The sequence below is a fragment of the Lucilia sericata genome, unplaced genomic scaffold, assembly GCF_015586225.1.
Source record: "Lucilia sericata isolate MDLA Ls3-8-SP2 unplaced genomic scaffold, ASM1558622v1 Contig001194F_arrow, whole genome shotgun sequence".
NCBI lineage: Eukaryota > Metazoa > Arthropoda > Insecta > Diptera > Calliphoridae > Lucilia > Lucilia sericata.
Genome location: NW_023995159.1, coordinates 29,781 through 49,816, shown reverse-complemented (window position 1 = coordinate 49,816; position 20,036 = coordinate 29,781). Strand labels below are relative to the sequence as shown.

Sequence of the window (20,036 nt, the reverse complement as noted above, 5' to 3'; positions counted from 1 at the left end):
TCTCTTATGGGAATTAAAAGAACGATCTTTACATACTCTGGCCAACTTTATTCAATGATTCTTTTTTATTTTATTTGTTTATTTGAATAAGTGTACATTATGCTGAGTATGAAGCTCTTACTCTTTTGTGTTTTTTTCGCTCTTTTAATTTTAATATTATTATTATTGTTGTATTCACATTATGTTTGTGCACAATTTTTGTTTATTTTTCGCTTTATTTTGTATTCATAAGATACTAAAAACATCTAACCATATAAATGTGGTGAATGAATAAACGTCGACGTTGACGCGAACGACGACTTCTTTCGTTTGAATTTCAGTCTCGATAGAAGAAGAAAGCATTGTCAGCAGGTTTTGTTGGGCTGCGAATTTATTTGTGAATTCAGTTGACACCGAGTCGCGATCGCGAAATATCATAATCAATATTTTTCGCTAATCACAAAATCTTGTTTGAAAAAAAAAAAAATAAACCCAAAAAAAGGAACTGCTTGAAATTATTAAAACAAGGACACCTTTAATATAAAAAAATAATTTTTGTTACAAGATTAAATTAAACGTTATTTTTAAAACAATTGTTTAACGGGCAGTTATTTGATTTCAAATTCAAATGTAATTATATTTTTTTAAAAAAATTATTTTATTATTTTTATAAAAAAGTGGTTGGTTGGTTTTTGAAAATTAAAGCATTTTTCTAAATTGTAAACAATTTTTTATTAAAAAAGTGCTGAATTTTAAAAAAAATTTAAGTGTTTGTTTAATTGTTAAAATTTTGCAACTTTATGACGGCAATTGCTAAAGACATTTGCAAGTAAAAAAAAGACTGCGTTAAGTACAAAGTTTATATTTTTTTAAAATTTATATAATTTTATAAAAACAAATCTATTTTCTATAAATTTAAACATAATTTTAGTTAAATGTTTTAATTAATTTTTAATAATTTTTATTACTTTACTTCATTTTGCTTAATTAACAAAGGATAATTAAAAATTAAAACAATTTTAATTGATAAAGTAGAAATTTTTATAATTTCATAATTTTTACAAAAGTAAGAAAAATTCTTAAATTTAGTAAAATTACAATTTAGTTTTATTATCAATTTGAAAATTTGTTGTCTACTTCATCAAATTTTTAACCTTTTTCTAGTAATTATAAAAAATAGAAATGGTCCTTCGAACCTTAAAGCCCTGGAATCTTAAAGCACAATTGATTCAAAAAGTTTATTTCAGTATTTGTTTGTTGTTAATTTTGTTTATAAACAATTGAAATATTTTATTTTTAATAAATTAAATTAATTTATTTATAAAGATGTTGAAATTTGGCTTAATTTCGAAATTTATTTTAATGATTTCAAGTGCTTTAAAAAAGCATAAGTTGGCACTTCGTATAACAAGTGTCACTGTCATGTTAATATGTCAATTTTTTTAAAATATAATAAATAAGACTCGATGTACAGTTGTGTGTGACAAAAGGGCGATTTTGATACTCTTTATTCCCCCATAATTATTATTCCTTTTCAAAAGATCTGTTTATTTTTGGTTTTTTTTTTCTATTTATTGTCAACGATTGTTTAATGAACTATAATTTTGACTGTAACTGTACTTTTTTACTTAAATATTGCAAATAATGAAAGGAAAAGTAAAAACTATAACAACAATGCTAATGTATTCAAAAAGAAATATTTAGAAAATTTTACAAAATTTTGTACCTTAAAATGTTTAAATTTTACAGCAGAAATTAAAAAAATATTTAATTACAACTATTCTTTAAACAATTTTGAATTATAAAATATAAAAAACATAGTTTTTTTGACATTTTAATTTATTAAAGATTTCTTAAACAAACTAGCGAACTGTCGACCTATTTATTGGATGGCAATAAATTTAAGGAAATTTTACGTTTTAACCCATAGAGACAGAGAAACTTTTCAATTTTCAGAAAAAATAGCAAAAAAGAGAAATTTTGGATTTTTCAAAAAATGGCGAATTTACGAAATCAAAATCTTTTAGAAAAGATGTGAAATTTATTAAAAAATAAAATCATTATTTAAATTTTACAATTAATAAAAAAATCGAATATTTTGTAAAATTTTTGTGAAAGAACACGTTTTGGACCTACTAAAACTAGTTCAAAATTTTGTTAAAATTCATTCTTAGAAGCAATAGTGATCGGTTTCTTTTATCAAGGACATTTGTATGAAATTGAAGCAACTTTTGAGAACCCGGATTCTTAAAACAAGCTTTTGAATTACTGTAGAACTATTAGTATTAAACTTAGTATTATATAAAGTACATAACCCTTAAAACAATATAATTAGAAAATCCTTTACAATCTGATATTCACTTTAGTAATAAATTCATATGGGAGGTGCCACGGCCCTTATTGTTTATCCGCTTATATGTTATACAAATGTTCATATGAATGTCAAATTTGTTCATGCAATATTTGAGGATTCCAGCTCTAATAGTTTCCCAGATATAAGAATTTTTGTATTTAATACAAATGGGAGGTACCACGATCTATATTGTTTATCCGCCAATATATTATCCAAATGTTCACATGGATGTCAAAGTTATTCATATTTGAGGATTCTATTTGTTAATTTCTTAGGTTTCTAGCTTTAATAATTTCTTAGATATACGAACTTTTGTATTTAATTCATGTAGGTGCCACGCCCCCTATTGCTAATCCTTCCATTTTATTTCCAAAAGTTCATATGGATTTTAAAGTTATTTGTTCAAACTATTAGGATTCTAGCTTTAATCATTTCTTAGATATACGAGTTTTTGTATTCAATTCATATAAGAGATGCCACGCCCCCTAAAGCTTGTCAGCCTATTTTGTCTTCAATATTTAAATTAAAGCGTCACCGACAAAATTGAAGGATTCTAAATGTTTTATTTTTTATGTACGTAGCCATGGCACCTAAACATTTTCTAAGAAAAATGATTTAGTACTAAACATTTTATTAAGAAAAATTTTTAGTACTAAAAATATTTTAAATAGAAACTTTTGTCTTAAAAACTTCTTAAAGAATGCTTTTAAAATTAAATGTATTCTAAAGAAAATAATCTAGTACGAAAAATTTTCTAATGAAAACTTTTAGCACTAACAATTTTTTGAAGAAAAACTTTTAGTACTAAAAATATTATAAACAAAAAAAAATTAACTTAAAATTTGTTAAAGAAACTGATTTAAAACATAAAAAATATTCTAAGGAAAATAATTTGGTACAAAACATTTTTTAAGGAAAATTTTAGTACTAAATATGTTTTCAAGAAAAACGTTTGGTACTAAACATGAAGTACTAAAATATTTTATAGGCAATGAAAATTATATATGTCAAGAGAATAAGTACACAAATTTGTAGTTCTAAAATTTGTTTAAAGAAAATTATTTCAGACTAAAAATATTCTAAACAAAATAATTTAGTACTAATACAAATTAATGAGGAAAAACTTTTAGTACTAAAACTTTTTTAAACATAAAAATTTGTACTAATAAATTTTTAAATAAAATGGCTTGAAACTAACAACATTTTAAAGAAAAATTTTTTATTTAAGTACTAAATATATTCTAAAGAAAACCGTTTGGTACTAAACTTTTAGCACTAAAAATATTTTTAAAGACAATGATTTAAATTTAGAAATATTCTAAAGAAAATAATTTAGTTCTAAAAATTTTGTAATAAATATAATTTTGTACTAAAATGTAGCCTAAAAAGTGTTGTAGTCTGGTGGGAACGCACAAGAGGCGCGAAAGAGGCCTAGGTTATTTTTTCCTATATGATGTTATTTCAAGTTAGCTAACTTAAAAATGTAAACTTTATGTGCTAAAATTTTTTAGTACTAAAAATGTTGCAATGAAATTGTTTAATAAAAAAACTTTTGGTACTAAACATATTCAGATAAAAACAATTCTTACTAAAATTTTTCATATAAAAACTTTCGGTACTAAAAATTTTCGAATGAAAACTTTAGTACTAAATATTCTCTAATGAAAACCTTTAGTACCCAAAACTTTCTAGTAAATCTATAAATAACAATAAAAGCTAACACAATTTTTTTATAAAAAAAATTCTGTTCAAAAGAAGTTATTGTTGTGATGTCAGTTTCTTGATTTAAACTTTTCCGAAAATAATTTTTAACAGAATAATAAAATTTAAAAAAAAATTTCTCATAAATAAAAGAAAATTCTTTTAATTCATTACTTAACATAAATAAAATTTGTCTTATAACAAATTTAACACTTCAACTTCTAAATAATGAGATCTCTATCTCTCACCTCTCTTAACTGTCAGGTAAAATAAAAAAAAGTTTATTGACTTGTAAGAATAGAAAAGACAACAATCAAAAAGCTATAAAACTTTAAAAACCAACATTAGCTCACTAAATAACAGTAATTATAAATATGAACCCCATGACACCCCCATGGGTTAATGACTGACCAACTGACTAATCATGTTATTGTTCTGCCAATATTGTTTATTGTGTATAATTTCATTTGTTTGTAGTTGTGTGTGTGTGTGTGTGAATTTATTGTTTGTTCTTAAGATGATGAACAATTTAACAAAAATATTTATTATAATAAATTTAAGTAGACAAGAAGGAAAGGAAGACTCATTTAAATTTATATAGTTGTTTGTTTTTCATTGTTTTATTAAGATGTTTTTTTGTAGTTTTGGGAAAAGAATAGGAAAAGCCATACAACACCTGTGGATATGCCAAGAAAAAAGACAAAAAAAAAAAAAAAGAAAAATCTTGTGATCTTCATAATGAAGTTGTTTAATTTTGTTTTCATTATCAAGGTATGGGTGTGTGTGTTATGTGAATGTATGAATTTAGTATTTAAATGTTTGCTACCAACTACGTAGTTTGCTTAGTAATGGGGTGAAAGTATAAATAAACAAAATAAAAGTGATCCAACAAATGTTTGTGTATTTATTGCTAATTTTTTGTTGTTGTTGTTATTAAACATATTGTTTAACAAATATGTTTTAAGATAATTATGATTGGCAAGGAATTTCAAGGTGTTTTAAATTATTTTATCTGACATTTAAGGTACTTAAAATTTTTGACACTTTGGGGTCATTTATTATACAGTAGTTTTCCGATTTAACGAACCCATATGTTGTCAGGCCTGTTCGTAAAATTGAAAAGTTCGTTATATGCAGTACTAACTAAAACATGGGTTTTTGGTAGGAAAATAATTAAAAATAGGTACATAAAATATTTTTTAAATGTATTTTATAAAAATTAATTCTGTTTTTGATAAAAATAGCACAAAACACAAAATTCCGAATCTTATATACCCACCTTCAAACCATATTTGTGTCGAATTTCATCGCTGTATTTTTAATTCAGTCATGGCCTGATATGGAGGGTAAGGTCAATTATGGACCGATTCCGATAAAATTTGTTAGAGATTTCGGTTAGTATAGAACATGTTTGAATCGAATTTCAACGGTGTACTCGTATTGTTAAGCGAGTAATGAGCGTTAGAGTCATTATCTGAAGGACGGACGGACATAGCTACATCGAACTAAAATTTAATAAGAACCCAGAATGTGTTACGGTTTTGGGTATAAAAGCACCGCTACAACTTAGGTTATTTGTTATTTTTGATAAATGTCATTTTATCTTCATTTAAATAATAATATTTTTATTAGTTCGTTAAACAGAGTACAAAAAAAGTTTTGTTCGTTATTTAAGGTAGTCAATAGGAAAAATTAGCTTGTTCGTTAAATGCGATGTTCGTAGAATTGAATGGTCGTTAAATCGGAAAACTACTGTATTTCAATATTTAATATTTTTATTGATTTTAGTTTTTAAATGTTCTAAATATTGCAATTGTTATTTTTAACTTGTTGCTTAGATATATTTTAAAAAGTGGGCCAAAGTTTTACAAATTATAAATAAAACTTATTGAAACGTATTTATACAAAGACATTTTTTTTAAATTTTCTTTTAAAATGAAAATTTTATTGAATTTTTTAAGAAAATTTTCATTAAAATTGAAAATTTCATAAAAAAACCTTCAATGAAAATTTTCTATAAAAACAAAGCTTTTTATAAAAATAAAGTAAAATTTTTTTTTAAAGAAAATTTTATTGAAAATTTTATATAAAAAAACTGTTATCGAAAATTTTTTATAAAATGTAAATTGGTTTCAAAAATTTTATATAAAGAAAATTTTTATCGAAAATTTTCTATAAAAAGAAAATTTTTATCGAAAATTTTCTATAAAAAGAAAATTTTTATTGAAAATTTTCTATAAAAAGAAAATTTTTATCGAAAATTTTCTATAAAAAGAAAATTTTTATCGAAAATTTTCTATAAAAAGAAAATTTTTATCGAAAATTTTCTATAAAAACAAAATTTTTATCGAAAACTTTCTATAAAAACAAAATTTTTATCGAAAATTTTCTATAAAAACAAAATTTTTATCGAAAATTTTCTATAAAAACAAAATTTTTATCGAAAATTTTCTATAAAAACAAAATTTTTATCGAAAATTTTCTATAAAAACAAAATTTTTATCGAAAATTTTCTATAAAAACAAAATTTTTATCGAAAATTTTCTATAAAAAGTTGAATTTTTATCGAAAATATTCTATAAAAAGTTGAATTTTTATCGAAAATTTTCTATAAAAAGTTAAATTTTTATCGAAAATTTTCTATAAAAAGTTGAATTTTTATCGAAAATTTTCTATAAAAAGTTGAATTTTTATCGAAAATTTTCTACAAAAGGTTAAATTTTTATCGAAAATTTTCTATAAAAAGTTGAATTTTTATCGAAAATTTTCTATAAAAGGTTGAATCTTTATCGAAAATTTTCTATAAAAGGTTGAATCTTTATCGAAAATTTTCTATAAAAAGTTGAATTTTTAAAGTTTATTTTTTACTTTTAAAAAGAAAATTTTATCGAAAATTTTCTATAAAAAAGAAAATTTTATCGAAAATTTTCTATAAAAAAGAAAATTTTATCGAAAAATATCTATAAAAAGAAAATTTTATCGAAAATTATCTATAAAAAAGAAAATTTTGTCGAAAATTATCTAAAAAAAAGAAAAGTTTATCAAAAATTATCTATAAAAAAGAAAATTTTATCGAAAATTTTCTATTAAAAAGAAAATTCTATCTAAAATTTTCTATAAAAAAGAAAATTCTATCGAAAATTTTCTGTAAAAAAGAACATTTTATCGAAAATTGTCTATAAAAAAGAAAATTTTATCGAAAATTTTCTATAAAAAAGAAAATTCTATCGAAAATTTTCTATAAAAAAGAAAATTCTATCGAAAATTTTCTATAAAAAAGAACATTTTATCGAAAATTGTCTATAAAAAAGAAAATTTTATTGAAATTTTTCTATAAAAATGAAAATTTTATCAAAAATTTTTATAAAAGAGAAAATTTTATCAAAAAAAAATTATAAAAAAGAACATTTATCTAAAATATTCTATAAAAAAGAGAATTTTATCGAAAATTTTCTATAAAAACAAAATTTTATTGAACATTTTCTATACAAACAAAATTTTATCGAAAATTTTAATTTTTTACAACCTGCAGTTTGCCTGTAAATAAATAGACAGACGGACGGACATAGTAGAACTTCTTCGCAAAAAAGGTTCAAACATCGTAGGATCTATATGTTTATACTAAATATTTGGCTAATGTGAACTTTCATTAAACAACTTTAATACAAAATTTTAATAACAAGCAAATCATTTACTTTTGCTAAATATTTTAAACAGAATTAGCTCTGTAATAACCACACTTATAACGCTAATTTACGCAGTGATACTGGACTACTGGACATTGCTTTAGAATTCTACAAAAACAAAAAAAAAAACACACAAAAATTATCAACGGACATTAAAATTTGAAATAAATTAAAATTAGTCACACTCAATTACAAGATAAGAATACAAAATTACTAAAGCAGAAAATGTCTAAATTAAAACAAATTAATAACCAAACCCCGAAAAAGCAAACATCATGTAAATACTAATATTTACAAAGTATCAGTCTATGTTAGAGTTTAATTAAAACAAAATCATTTCGAACCGGTTCAATTAATACACCACAGCATGTAAATCAAATTGTTTATAAACAATTTAATCTTTCACACACACACAACAATTGCAAAGAAGTGTTAAGCTTAGTGATCGTTCCAAGGTCTCTTTCTATTCATATTACCAAATAAGACTTCCTAGTTTAGGGGGGGATACATAAAAAGCAGAACGGGTCCTACAACAAAATGTCATCACACATGATTTGTTTACATTTTATACAAAAATTGTCTCTCAAATCAAAATGCTACAAATTTGCATTAATTAAGAAAATCTGAAAACAAAAATTAAAGATAAACAACTTTTAAACTAACTAAGCAGTAGATAGAGATAGTAGAAGTTTTCTAATCTAAACTTTATATCGTCCTCTTTTTCTTAACAAATGTTTAAGTGATGACAACACTACCCACCGATAGAGAGACAGGCAGACGGACTGATTGCCAATTGATGTTGTCACTGATTACCGACTGGTTTTGCTTTGGTTTTTATTTACCCCCAAAACTTGTTATTGATTTAAGATTTATCTTATTGATCAAATCAAGAAAATGTTTTTTTTTTTTTGTTTGTATCTGTGGTTTAGAATTTTATGTCTTTCTTTTTCATTATTGTTTCGCTTTATTTTTTATTTATGCTAAATTTTATTCCCCAATTAATTTTTTTTAACCGAAAAAAGATTAAATTATAGAAAGTGGATAGGTGCTTGAAGGGGGGGAGAGAGGAGAGGGAGTTTATTGAATCATTTTTTGAAAATTTTTAAAAATAGAATTTGTATCATATTTTAAAGCATTTGCATTATTAATAAACAATATGTACATCTGTATATAAAATTTAAACAACAAATACTATAATTAATTAATTTCTTAAATTGTTTTTATTTGTCTATAAAAATGTGTTATTATTATTTATTTAATTTTTTGTTTAAATTATCTACATGCATAAGTAATTCATTGAAATTAGGTGCAAAAATATTTTGTTTGTATTTATGTTATTTAGAAAGAATTTCTGGTTAGGGTTTGCTATTCTAACGGCTAGATTACAGACTAGACCATAAATTAGAGTAAACTATAGAATAGACTAGAGAATACCCTATAGTCTTGACTATAGCATAAACAATAGACTGGTCTACAGACTAGACTATGAACTTACCTAAACACTAGACAATAGACTAGACTTTAGACAAGACTGAAGACTAGACTGTATACTACACTATAGACTACACTATAGACTAGACTATAGACTAGACTATGGACTAGACTATAGACTAGACTATAGACTAGACTATACACTAGACTATACACTAGACTATAGACAAGACTATGGACTAGACTATGGACTAGACTAAAGAATAGACTACAAACTAGACTAGACTAGACTAGACTATAGACTAGACTATAGCTAGACTAGACAGACTATAGACTAGACTATAGACTAGACTATAGACTAGACTATAGACTAGACTATAGACTAGACTATAGACTAGACTATAGACTAGACTATAGACTAGACTATAGACTAGACTATAGACTAGACTATAGACTAGACTATAGACTAGACTATAGACTAGACTATAGACTAGACTATAGACTAGACTATAGACTAGACTATAGACTAGACTATAGACTAGACTATAGACTAGACTATAGACTAGACTATAGGACTAGACTATAGACTAGACTATAGACTAGACTATAGACTAGACTATAGACTAGACTATAGACTAGACTATAGACTAGACTATAGACTAGACTATAGACTAATAGACTAGACTATAGACTAGACTATAGGACTAGACTATAGACTAGACTATAGGACTAGACTATAGACTAGACTATAGACTAGACTATAGACTAGACTATAGACTAGACTATAGACTAGACTATAGACTAGACTATAGACTAGACTATAGACTAGACTATAGACTCGACTTATAGACTAGACTATAGACTAGACTATAGACTAGACTAGACTAGACTATAGACTAGACTATAGACTAGACTATAGACTAGACTACTAGACTATAGACTAGACTATAGACTACGACTAGACTATAGACTAGACTATAGACTAGACTATAGACTAGACTATAGACTAGACTATAGACTAGACTATAGACTAGACTATAGACTAGACTATAGACTAGACTATAGACTAGACTATAGACTAGACTATAGACTAGACTATAGACTAGACTATAGACTAGACTATAGACTAGACTGTAGACTAGACTATAGACTAGACTATAGACTAGACTGTAGACTAGACTATAGACTGGACTATAGACTAGACTGTAGACTAGACTATAGACTAGACTATAGACTAGACTAGACTAGACTATAGACTAGACTATAGACTAGACTATAGACTAGACTATAGACTAGACTATAGACTAGACTAGAGACTAGACTAGACTAGACTACAGACTAGACTATAGACTACACTATAGACTAGACTATAGACTAGACTATAGACTAGACTATAGACTAGACTATAGACTAGACTATAGACTAGACTAGACTATAGACTAGACTATAGACTAGACTATAGACTAGACTATAGACTAGACTATAGACTAGACTATAGACTAGACTATAGACTAGACTATAGACTAGACTATAGACTAGACTATAGACTAGACTATAGACTAGACTATAGACTAGACTATAGACTAGACTATAGACTAGACTATAGACTAGACTATAGACTAGACTATAGACTAGACTATAGACTAGACTATAGACTAGACTATAGACTAGACTATAGACTAGACTATAGACTAGACTATAGACTAGACTATAGACTAGACTATAGACTAGACTATAGACTAGACTATAGACTAGACTATAGACTAGACTATAGACTAGACTATAGACTAGACTATAGACTAGACTAGACTAGACTATAGACTAGACTATAGACTAGACTATAGACTAGACTATAGACTAGACTATAGACTAGACTATAGACTAGACTATAGACTAGACTATAGACTAGACTATAGACTAGACTATAGACTAGACTATAGACTAGACTATAGACTAGACTATAGACTAGACTATAGACTAGACTATAGACTAGACTATAGACTAGACTATAGACTAGACTATAGACTAGACTATAGACTAGACTATAGACTAGACTATAGACTAGACTATAGACTAGACTATAGACTAGACTATAGACTAGACTATAGACTAGACTATAGACTAGACTATAGACTAGACTATAGACTAGACTATAGACTAGACTATAGACTAGACTATAGACTAGACTATAGACTAGACTATAGACTAGACTATAGACTAACTATAGACTAGACTATAGACTAGACTATAGACTAGACTATAGACTAGACTATAGACTAGACTATAGACTAGACTATAGACTAGACTATAGACTAGACTATAGACTATTCTATAGAGTAGACTATAGACTAGTCTATAGAGTAGACTACAGACTAGTCTATAGAATTTGCTATAGACTAGACTATAGAATTGATTATAGGCCAGACCATAGAGCAGACTGTAGAATAAACTGTTGACTATACTATAGACTAGATTCTAAACTAGGGTATGGACTTGACACTAGACTAGACTGTAGACTAGACTATAGAATAGTCCATAGACTACACCATAGAATAGACTATAGAATATAGACTTTACTATATACTAAACTATAGAATAGACTGTAGACTAGACTATAAACTAGACTATTAACTAGAGTATGGACTGTACCAGCTCTTGACTATAGACTAGACTATAGTCTAGTAATAGACTAGTCTATTTATTACTGTGAATATGTTATATTTGCTTATTCATATTAAAAAATTCCTTTCAACTCTTTTCCCTAAAAATGTTCTCCTATACGAAACCCCTTAACCAAATACCCAAACGTGTAGACAACTATAAACCAGATCTTTTGTGGTTAAATTTTCTATAAGATAATATTGTGGTTATTGATATAATTATTATATATTCATACAATTGTTCTGTATTTTGTTGTGATTTTTATTACTGTTTAATTGTTATTGCACTTATTATTTATTATTATTGTTATTAATAATTTTCAGTATGAATTTTAAAATAATTCTCTACAAAGGCAGACAATTTGAAATGATATTAAGAATATCTAATAATCAGACAATCATAAAATTAATAAAATGACGCAAAAACTGTAAAAAAAATAAACAAAAAAAGACAAAAAAAATAAAAGCAAAATATTTAGTGATAAATTAAAAAATTAATAGTTAAATTAAAAATATTAAATATAGCCGTAATAAACAAAATTCAAAGTGATTTTTTGTAAGAATTAAATTTTTCAATTGTGTTTACAAAATAATGATGAGACAACCAACATTGTTTTGGTTGTCTCTATTAAATTCGTATGAGTGTAATAACTGCTTAAGCTTAAAGCGCCAACAAAATTGATCATTAGAATACTTTATTTAGTTGTTTTTACACATTTTTTATAATACAGATATTAGTCTTTTTTACTATCACACTTTTATCACTTTTTTTTTTGTAAAATAAGGTGATAAATCTAATAAAAAAACTTACACTCAATCATTCAAATTGCTTCTAATCTCAAAATCTTTTTTTGTTTTATTTGTGTCAATACCTTTCAACTTTTCCATAACTAACTGTACGTCATTGGTGGTCAAAATAGCCAAACTAACTGTTATTTATTACTGAATAATTTATGCAAATTTATATAAATTAATCGTTTGCAATCTTGATAAATAAACTGATAAAAGTTTTCTTGTTTTGCCATAAGCTTCAAAACAAATAAAATTAATTTCTTTTCAATTTTAAATTTATTTTCTTTTTTTTTTGTGCAAAAAATCAAATCAGCAAATAAAAAAGAGCACAGTTACCTTTTTTAACAGTTGTTAAATGTTTTAGTTAACAAAAACATATCAAAATTTGCATAAACCTGATAAGAATTTTATACCAATAAAAACGTTGTTGTTTAACCATACTCTCTGGCATTACTTTTTCCTCAGGGGGAAGTAAAAAGTTTTGAATTTTTTATAAACCTTTCTATTATTGAGACAAATTGTATCTCGATTCCTATGTCTAACAATTAACCAACACCATTTCCTAAGAAGCTCAGGACAGTAACAAAGATAAAAATAGACTAAAGACTAGACTATAACCTAGATTATAGACTGAACTATAGACTAGAATATAGACTACATACTACAATATAGAATAGACTATAGCTAGATATAGACTAGACTATAGACTAGACTATATACTAGACTATAGAGACTAGACTATAGACTAGACTATAGACTAGACTATAGACTAGACTATAGACTAGACTATAGACTAGACTATAGACTAGACTATAGACTAGACTATAGACAGACTATAGACTAGACTATGGACTAGACTATAGACTAGACTATGACTAGACTAGACTAGACTATAGACTAGACTATAGACTAGACTATAGACTAGGACTATAGGTAGCTAGACTAATAGACTAGACTATAAGACTAGACTATAGACTAGACTATAGACTAGACTAGACTATAGACTAGACTATAGACTAGACTATAGACTAGACTATAGACTAGACTATAGACTAGACTATAGACTAGACTATAGACTAGACTATAGACTAGACTATAGACTAGACTATAGACTAGACTATAGACTAGACTATAGACTAGACTATAGACTAGACTATAGACTAGACTATAGACTAGACTATACTAGACTAGACTAGACTATAGACTAGACTATAGACTAGACTATAGACTAGACTATAGACTAGACTATAGACTAGACTATAGACTAGACTATAGACTAGACTATAGACTAGACTATAGACTAGACTATAGACTAGACTATAGACTAGACTATAGACTAGACTATAGACTAGACTATAGACTAGACTATAGACTAGACTATAGACTAGACTATAGACTAGACTATAGACTAGACTATAGACTAGACTATAGACTAGACTATAGACTAGACTATAGACTAGACTATAGACTAGACTATAGACTAGACTATAGACTAGACTATAGACTAGACTATAGACTAGACTATAGACTAGACTATAGACTAGACTATAGACTAGACTATAGACTAGACTATAGACTAGACTATAGACTAGACTATAGACTAGACTATAGACTAGACTATAGACTAGACTATAGACTAGACTATAGACTAGACTATAGACTAACTAGAACTAGACTATAGACTAGACTATAGACTAGACTATAGACTAGACTATAGACTAGACTATAGACTAGACTATAGACTAGACTATAGACTAGACTATAGACTAGACTATAGACTAGACTATAGACTAGACTATAGACTAGACTATAGACTAGACTATAGACTAGACTATAGACTAGACTATAGACTAGACTATAGACTAGACTATAGACTAGACTATAGACTAGACTATAGACTAGACTATAGACTAGACTAGACTAGACTATAGACTAGACTATAGACTAGACTATAGACTAGACTATAGACTAGACTATAGACTAGACTATAGACTAGACTATAGACTAGACTATAGACTAGACTATAGACTAGACTATAGACTAGACTATAGACTAGACTATAGACTAGACTATAGACTAGACTATAGACTAGACTATAGACTAGACTATAGACTAGACTATAGACTAGACTATAGACTAGACTATAGACTAGACTATAGACTAGACTATAGATAGACTAGACTATAGACTAGACTATAGACTAGACTATAGACTAGACTATAGACTAGACTATAGACTAGACTATAGACTAGACTATAGACTAGACTATAGACTAGACTATAGACTAGACTATAGACTAGACTATAGACTAGACTATAGACTAGACTATAGACTAGACTATAGACTAGACTATAGACTAGACTATAGACTAGACTATAGACTAGACTATAGACTAGACTATAGACTAGACTATAGACTAGACTATAGACTAGACTATAGACTAGACTATAGACTAGACTATAGACTAGACTATAGACTAGACTATAGACTAGACTATAGACTAGACTATAGACTAGACTATAGACTAGACTATAGACTAGACTATAGACTAGACTATAGACTAGACTATAGACTAGACTATAGACTAGACTATAGACTAGACTATAGACTAGACTATAGACTAGACTATAGACTAGACTATAGACTGCTCCCAACTAGACAAGACCTTATTTCTGGAAATGGTGTAGTTGAATTCCTTCTAAGTAACTACTTGTGTTAGTACTCCCACTCCGATTTAAATTACATTTCAGTTTTTTGCTCATTAGTGTAAGTTTACGCAAAATATTTGTTGCTATATTTGTTGTTGGCGTTCTTATTATGTTATTGTTTTTAACATTTTCTAATGAAGAAGTTGTTGTTGTAATAGCTGCTATTACAAAGTTTTTAATTACATTTGCAAAAACACAACAACAGCTAAACGTAAACCAACAAATCATAGAGACATTATTAAATTGTGATACAACTAAATAAACACAGCAAATATGTAATAAATTGTATATTTATGTTTTAATACAAAATGTATGAACATTTAGAAAAAAGGCACAGATAGAATTTAACAGAGTTGAAAACCGCTGACATGTCTTAAAAATTGTCTGTTGTTTTTGTTATATTTTTATTTACTTTTTGTAAATTTTTTTGTGTTTGAAATGACAGGCATAACAAAAACATAATATACATTTTGTAGAGGTGGAATGTAAATATAACCCGGAATCATATGTATAGATAATTTTTTGAAAATGTATTTTACTGTATTTTTAAAAAAGCACGAATAAAAAATAGCAATTGAAATTTAAATATTTTGTGGTTTGTGGTTTTAAAAAAAGTCTGAGTTTTATTTTTGTAAGTGTGAGCGTTTTTTTTTGGATATAAAGAAAAAAAAAAAACAATTTAAAAATGACTAAATTTTTGTAATTTGGACTAGTGTAACCTTTTGCATGAATATATAAAAAAAACAATTGGTTAATGAACTGACAAAGTTGTCAAAAAAAAAAAATTTGCAAAATTAATTAAAAGGGGATAAAAAATGTTGATGATATTGTTACACCAGACAACAGAAATTCGATTTAAATATAATTATATAAAAAGCTTAGAACTAGTCACGTGACTGGTGCTTTGGGAGTAGAGAACTAACATTTTTTATGTACACCTTAATGTTTAATTTTTGAAATATAAATTAATAAATATTGAATGCAAGTGGGTGCATATTGGTGCCAAAGCATCTTTGCAAAATAAATAATGTTGCACATAAACAAATATCTATTGAAAACAATTAAACAGCAACAACATCATCGCCATTAAAGTAGAGCAAACAGCGTTAACAAAAAAAAAAATTACGAAAAAAACAACTACAAATTGATATAAGAGTCGCTATCTTATCGTGATGCTGATGGTTTTGGAACCAAAAAAATTGTTAGAAAAAATTCAAAACCCACCTTAACTTGCAATAACAACCACCAACCAACCAACCAATCAACCACCCAAGGCAACCAAACAGCCTCTAACAAGGCAACTTATCAAATTTATCGTTTATTTGAAACAGTTAATAGCTTTTACTTGTTATTTTCGTTACAAAGCATTTAATATATAATTCTTTTTTCCAACTGTGCTTTCAAAAATCATTTTTATCATATCAATTATGTTTTTTTTTTTTTAATTTTAGTTGTCTTAACAAAGAGTAATTGTTAGAGGATTGTGTTTTTCCCCCTTTCCCCTTTTTTTTCAAAATGGTCAAAAGACACATGATGTTATTGGCCGCCTGCCTGCTGGGCTTAGTGGCCTTTGGCTTCACATATGATCACACATTGAAATTTGATTATCCTGGACCCTACTGTGAGAAAATCAACAGTTGCTGTGACAGCAGACACGACAGTTGTTCAGTGCCCATTGCCAGTAAGTTATTTAATCAATTCCTTCAAACATTTAAAATTAACTAAATAACTTTTCTTTAGATACTCTCTGCTACTGTGATGAATTCTGTGATCGTAGTGTAGCCGGTGATTGCTGTCCCGATTATCGTTCTTTCTGTAAAAGTGAACCCGATCCAATTGTTAGTTGTCTACACAATGGTGTCTACTTTAATAAATTCAATACCACCCGTGATAATTGTAATGAGTGCCGTTGCTTAGAGGGCGGTCGTGTTGTGTGTGATACCGATTTGTGTCTCACCGATGATGCCTTGATCCATAACATTAACTCCATACACAACTTGGGTTGGTCTGCTCGCAAATACAGCGAATGGTGGGGCCGCAAATACTCTGAGGGTTTGGTTAAACGTTTGGGTACCAAAGAACCCACTTTCCGTGTCAAGGCTATGACTCGTTTGCACAATAAGGCCGATGGTTTGCCCAGAAACTTCAATTCTATTGATAAGTGGTCTGAGTACATTTCCGATGTTCCCGATCAAGGTAGAGTATTAAGAAATTTTATTCTCCTATTGTTATTTATTAATATTGTATTTGTTTTTTTAGGTTGGTGCGGTTCTTCTTGGGTTCTTTCTACTACTTCTGTGGCCTCCGATCGTTATGCTATTCACAGTCAAGGCAAGGAAGTTGTACAATTATCTCCACAAAATATTTGTCTTGTACTCGCAAACAACAGGGTTGTGAGGGTGGTCATTTGGATGCAGCCTGGCGTTATCTTCATAAACAAGGGTAAGTTAAAAAAATTGTGGAAGAAAAATTGGTTTTATAACCCTTTTAAGGACTGAACTAGAACTCAACTGGAACTGAAGTAGAACTAAACTAGAACTGAAATAGAACTAAACTAGAACTGAACTAGAACTGAACTAGAACTGAACTAGAACTGAACTAGAACTGAACTAGAACTGAACTAGAACTGAACTAGAACTGAACTAGAACTGAACTAGAACTGAACTAGAACTGAACTAGAACTGAACTAGAACTGAACTAGAACTGAACTAGAACTGAACTAGAACTGAACTAGAACTGAACTAGACTAAACTAGAACTGAAACTAGAACTGAACTAGAACTGAACTAGAACTGAACTAGAACTGAACTAGAACTGAACTAGAATAGAACTGAACTAGAACTGAACTAGAACTGAACTAGAACTGAACTAGAACTGAACTAGAACTGAACTAGAACTGAACTAGAACTGAACTAGAACTGAACTAGAACTGAACTAGAACTGAACTAGAACTGAACTAGAACTGAACTAGAACTGAACTAGAACTGAACTAGAACTGAACTAGAACTGAACTAGAACTGAACTAGAACTGAACTAGAACTGAACTAGAACTGAACTAGAACTGAACTAGAACTGAACTAGAACTGAACTAGAACTGAACTAGAACTGAACTAGAACTGAACTAGAACTGAACTAGAACTGAACTAGAACTGAACTAGAACTGAACTAGAACTGAACTAGAACTGAACTAGAACTGAACTAGAACTGAACAAGAACTGAACAAGAACTGAACTAGAACTGAACTAGAACTGAACTAGAACTGAACTAGAACTGAATTAGAACTGAATTAGAACTGAACTAGAACTAGAGCTGAACTAGAAATTTATTTTATATAAATATATTTTATGCTATCTACTAATTGACTTCCATATCTATTTCATCGTTGCAGTGTTCTTGACGAAAATTGCTATCCCTATGTTGGACATCGTGACACCTGCAAAGTTCATCACAGAATGCGTTCACTCTCGGCTAATGGCTGTAGACCTGTGCCAGGAGTTGATCGTGATGAGTTATATACCGTTGGTCCAGCATACTCGATTAAAAATGAAACAGATATAATGGCAGAAATTTATCATTCTGGTCCCGTACAAGCTACCATGCGTGTATACAGAGATTTCTTCTCATACTCGGGTGGTGTATATAGTCACAGTGCTGCCAGTCGTGGTGCTCCCAGAGGTTTCCATTCCGTTAAGTTGGTAGGCTGGGGTGAGGAGCATGATGGTGTTAAATACTGGGTAAGTTACAAATCTTAAGGTTTTTCATGGAAAATATGCTCATTATATTGTTTTCTCTTAAAAGATTGCTGCCAACTCCTGGGGTCCCTGGTGGGGTGAACATGGCTACTTCCGCATTTTGCGCGGTAGCAATGAATGTGATATTGAAGGCTATGTTTTGGCTGCCTGGCCCAATGTTTACAACTATTTTGCTACTAAAAATTAAGTATAATTTCTTGCTTTTTTTAATTTTAAATATTAAACAAAACACCGATGACAAAGAGACCTCAACCAAAACAAAGCAAATCTCGTTAAAATACTAAAAATTATACATTAAAATGATAAAGAAAAGAAAATTAGTTAAAGCAACTTTAATTTCCATAATTTTAATGCAGTTCTCTTGATTTATTTAAAAAAAAACACAAACGAATCTTAGTTTTTTGTTAAGTATCTATTATTATAAACCTTATTATTAAATATTAATTAACTATTATTTAAATTAGTTTTTAGTTTAATGTCTATTTTTCGAATTTGAAATTAGCTGAACAACAACTGTGTATTTTGTATTTAACTCCTCGTATTTTTTTTTATACAATTTCTTAAATATTTAATGCAACGTTTAACAGTGAGTATTTTATAGCTTTTTTTCCAACATTTGTTCTATGACTTTTTTATTATAGGTTTTAAGTTTTCAAATCTATTTAAAGTTTTAAGTATATAATTAATAATTATTATTTTTTAATTGTTTCCTAATTACTAAGAACAGGAATATCGAAAAATTATTTATATTTTCTATACTCGTACATATACACATAAATATTTAATTAAATAGTTAATACAATTTTTAATTTTCATTATTGTTTTCCAACAAAAAGCTGCCTTAAAAAAGATAAAAATCTAGTTTTTCTTAAATTAATTTTTATTTAGAAAACGTTCGTCTGCCAATTTATTTAAAATAATTTAGTTTTTGTTTCATTTTTACTGCCACTTTTCGAGATATCATTAAACTATTTT

At 27.5% G+C, this 20,036-nt stretch overlaps 1 protein-coding gene across 1 annotated transcript; it reads left to right on the top strand.

The window, feature by feature from the left end:
• The first annotated feature begins 368 nt into the window (after nt 1–368).
• LOC119610441 (tubulointerstitial nephritis antigen-like) lies at nt 369–19,392 on the top strand. The gene is given in 7 exon segments (XM_037965650.1): nt 369–609; nt 16,762–16,991; nt 17,051–17,506; nt 17,570–17,671; nt 17,674–17,752; nt 18,698–19,043; nt 19,108–19,392. Coding segments are annotated over 6 exon segments (1,290 nt in total). The 5' UTR covers nt 369–609; nt 16,762–16,825; the 3' UTR covers nt 19,249–19,392.
• The last annotated feature ends 644 nt before the right edge of the window (nt 19,393–20,036 follow it).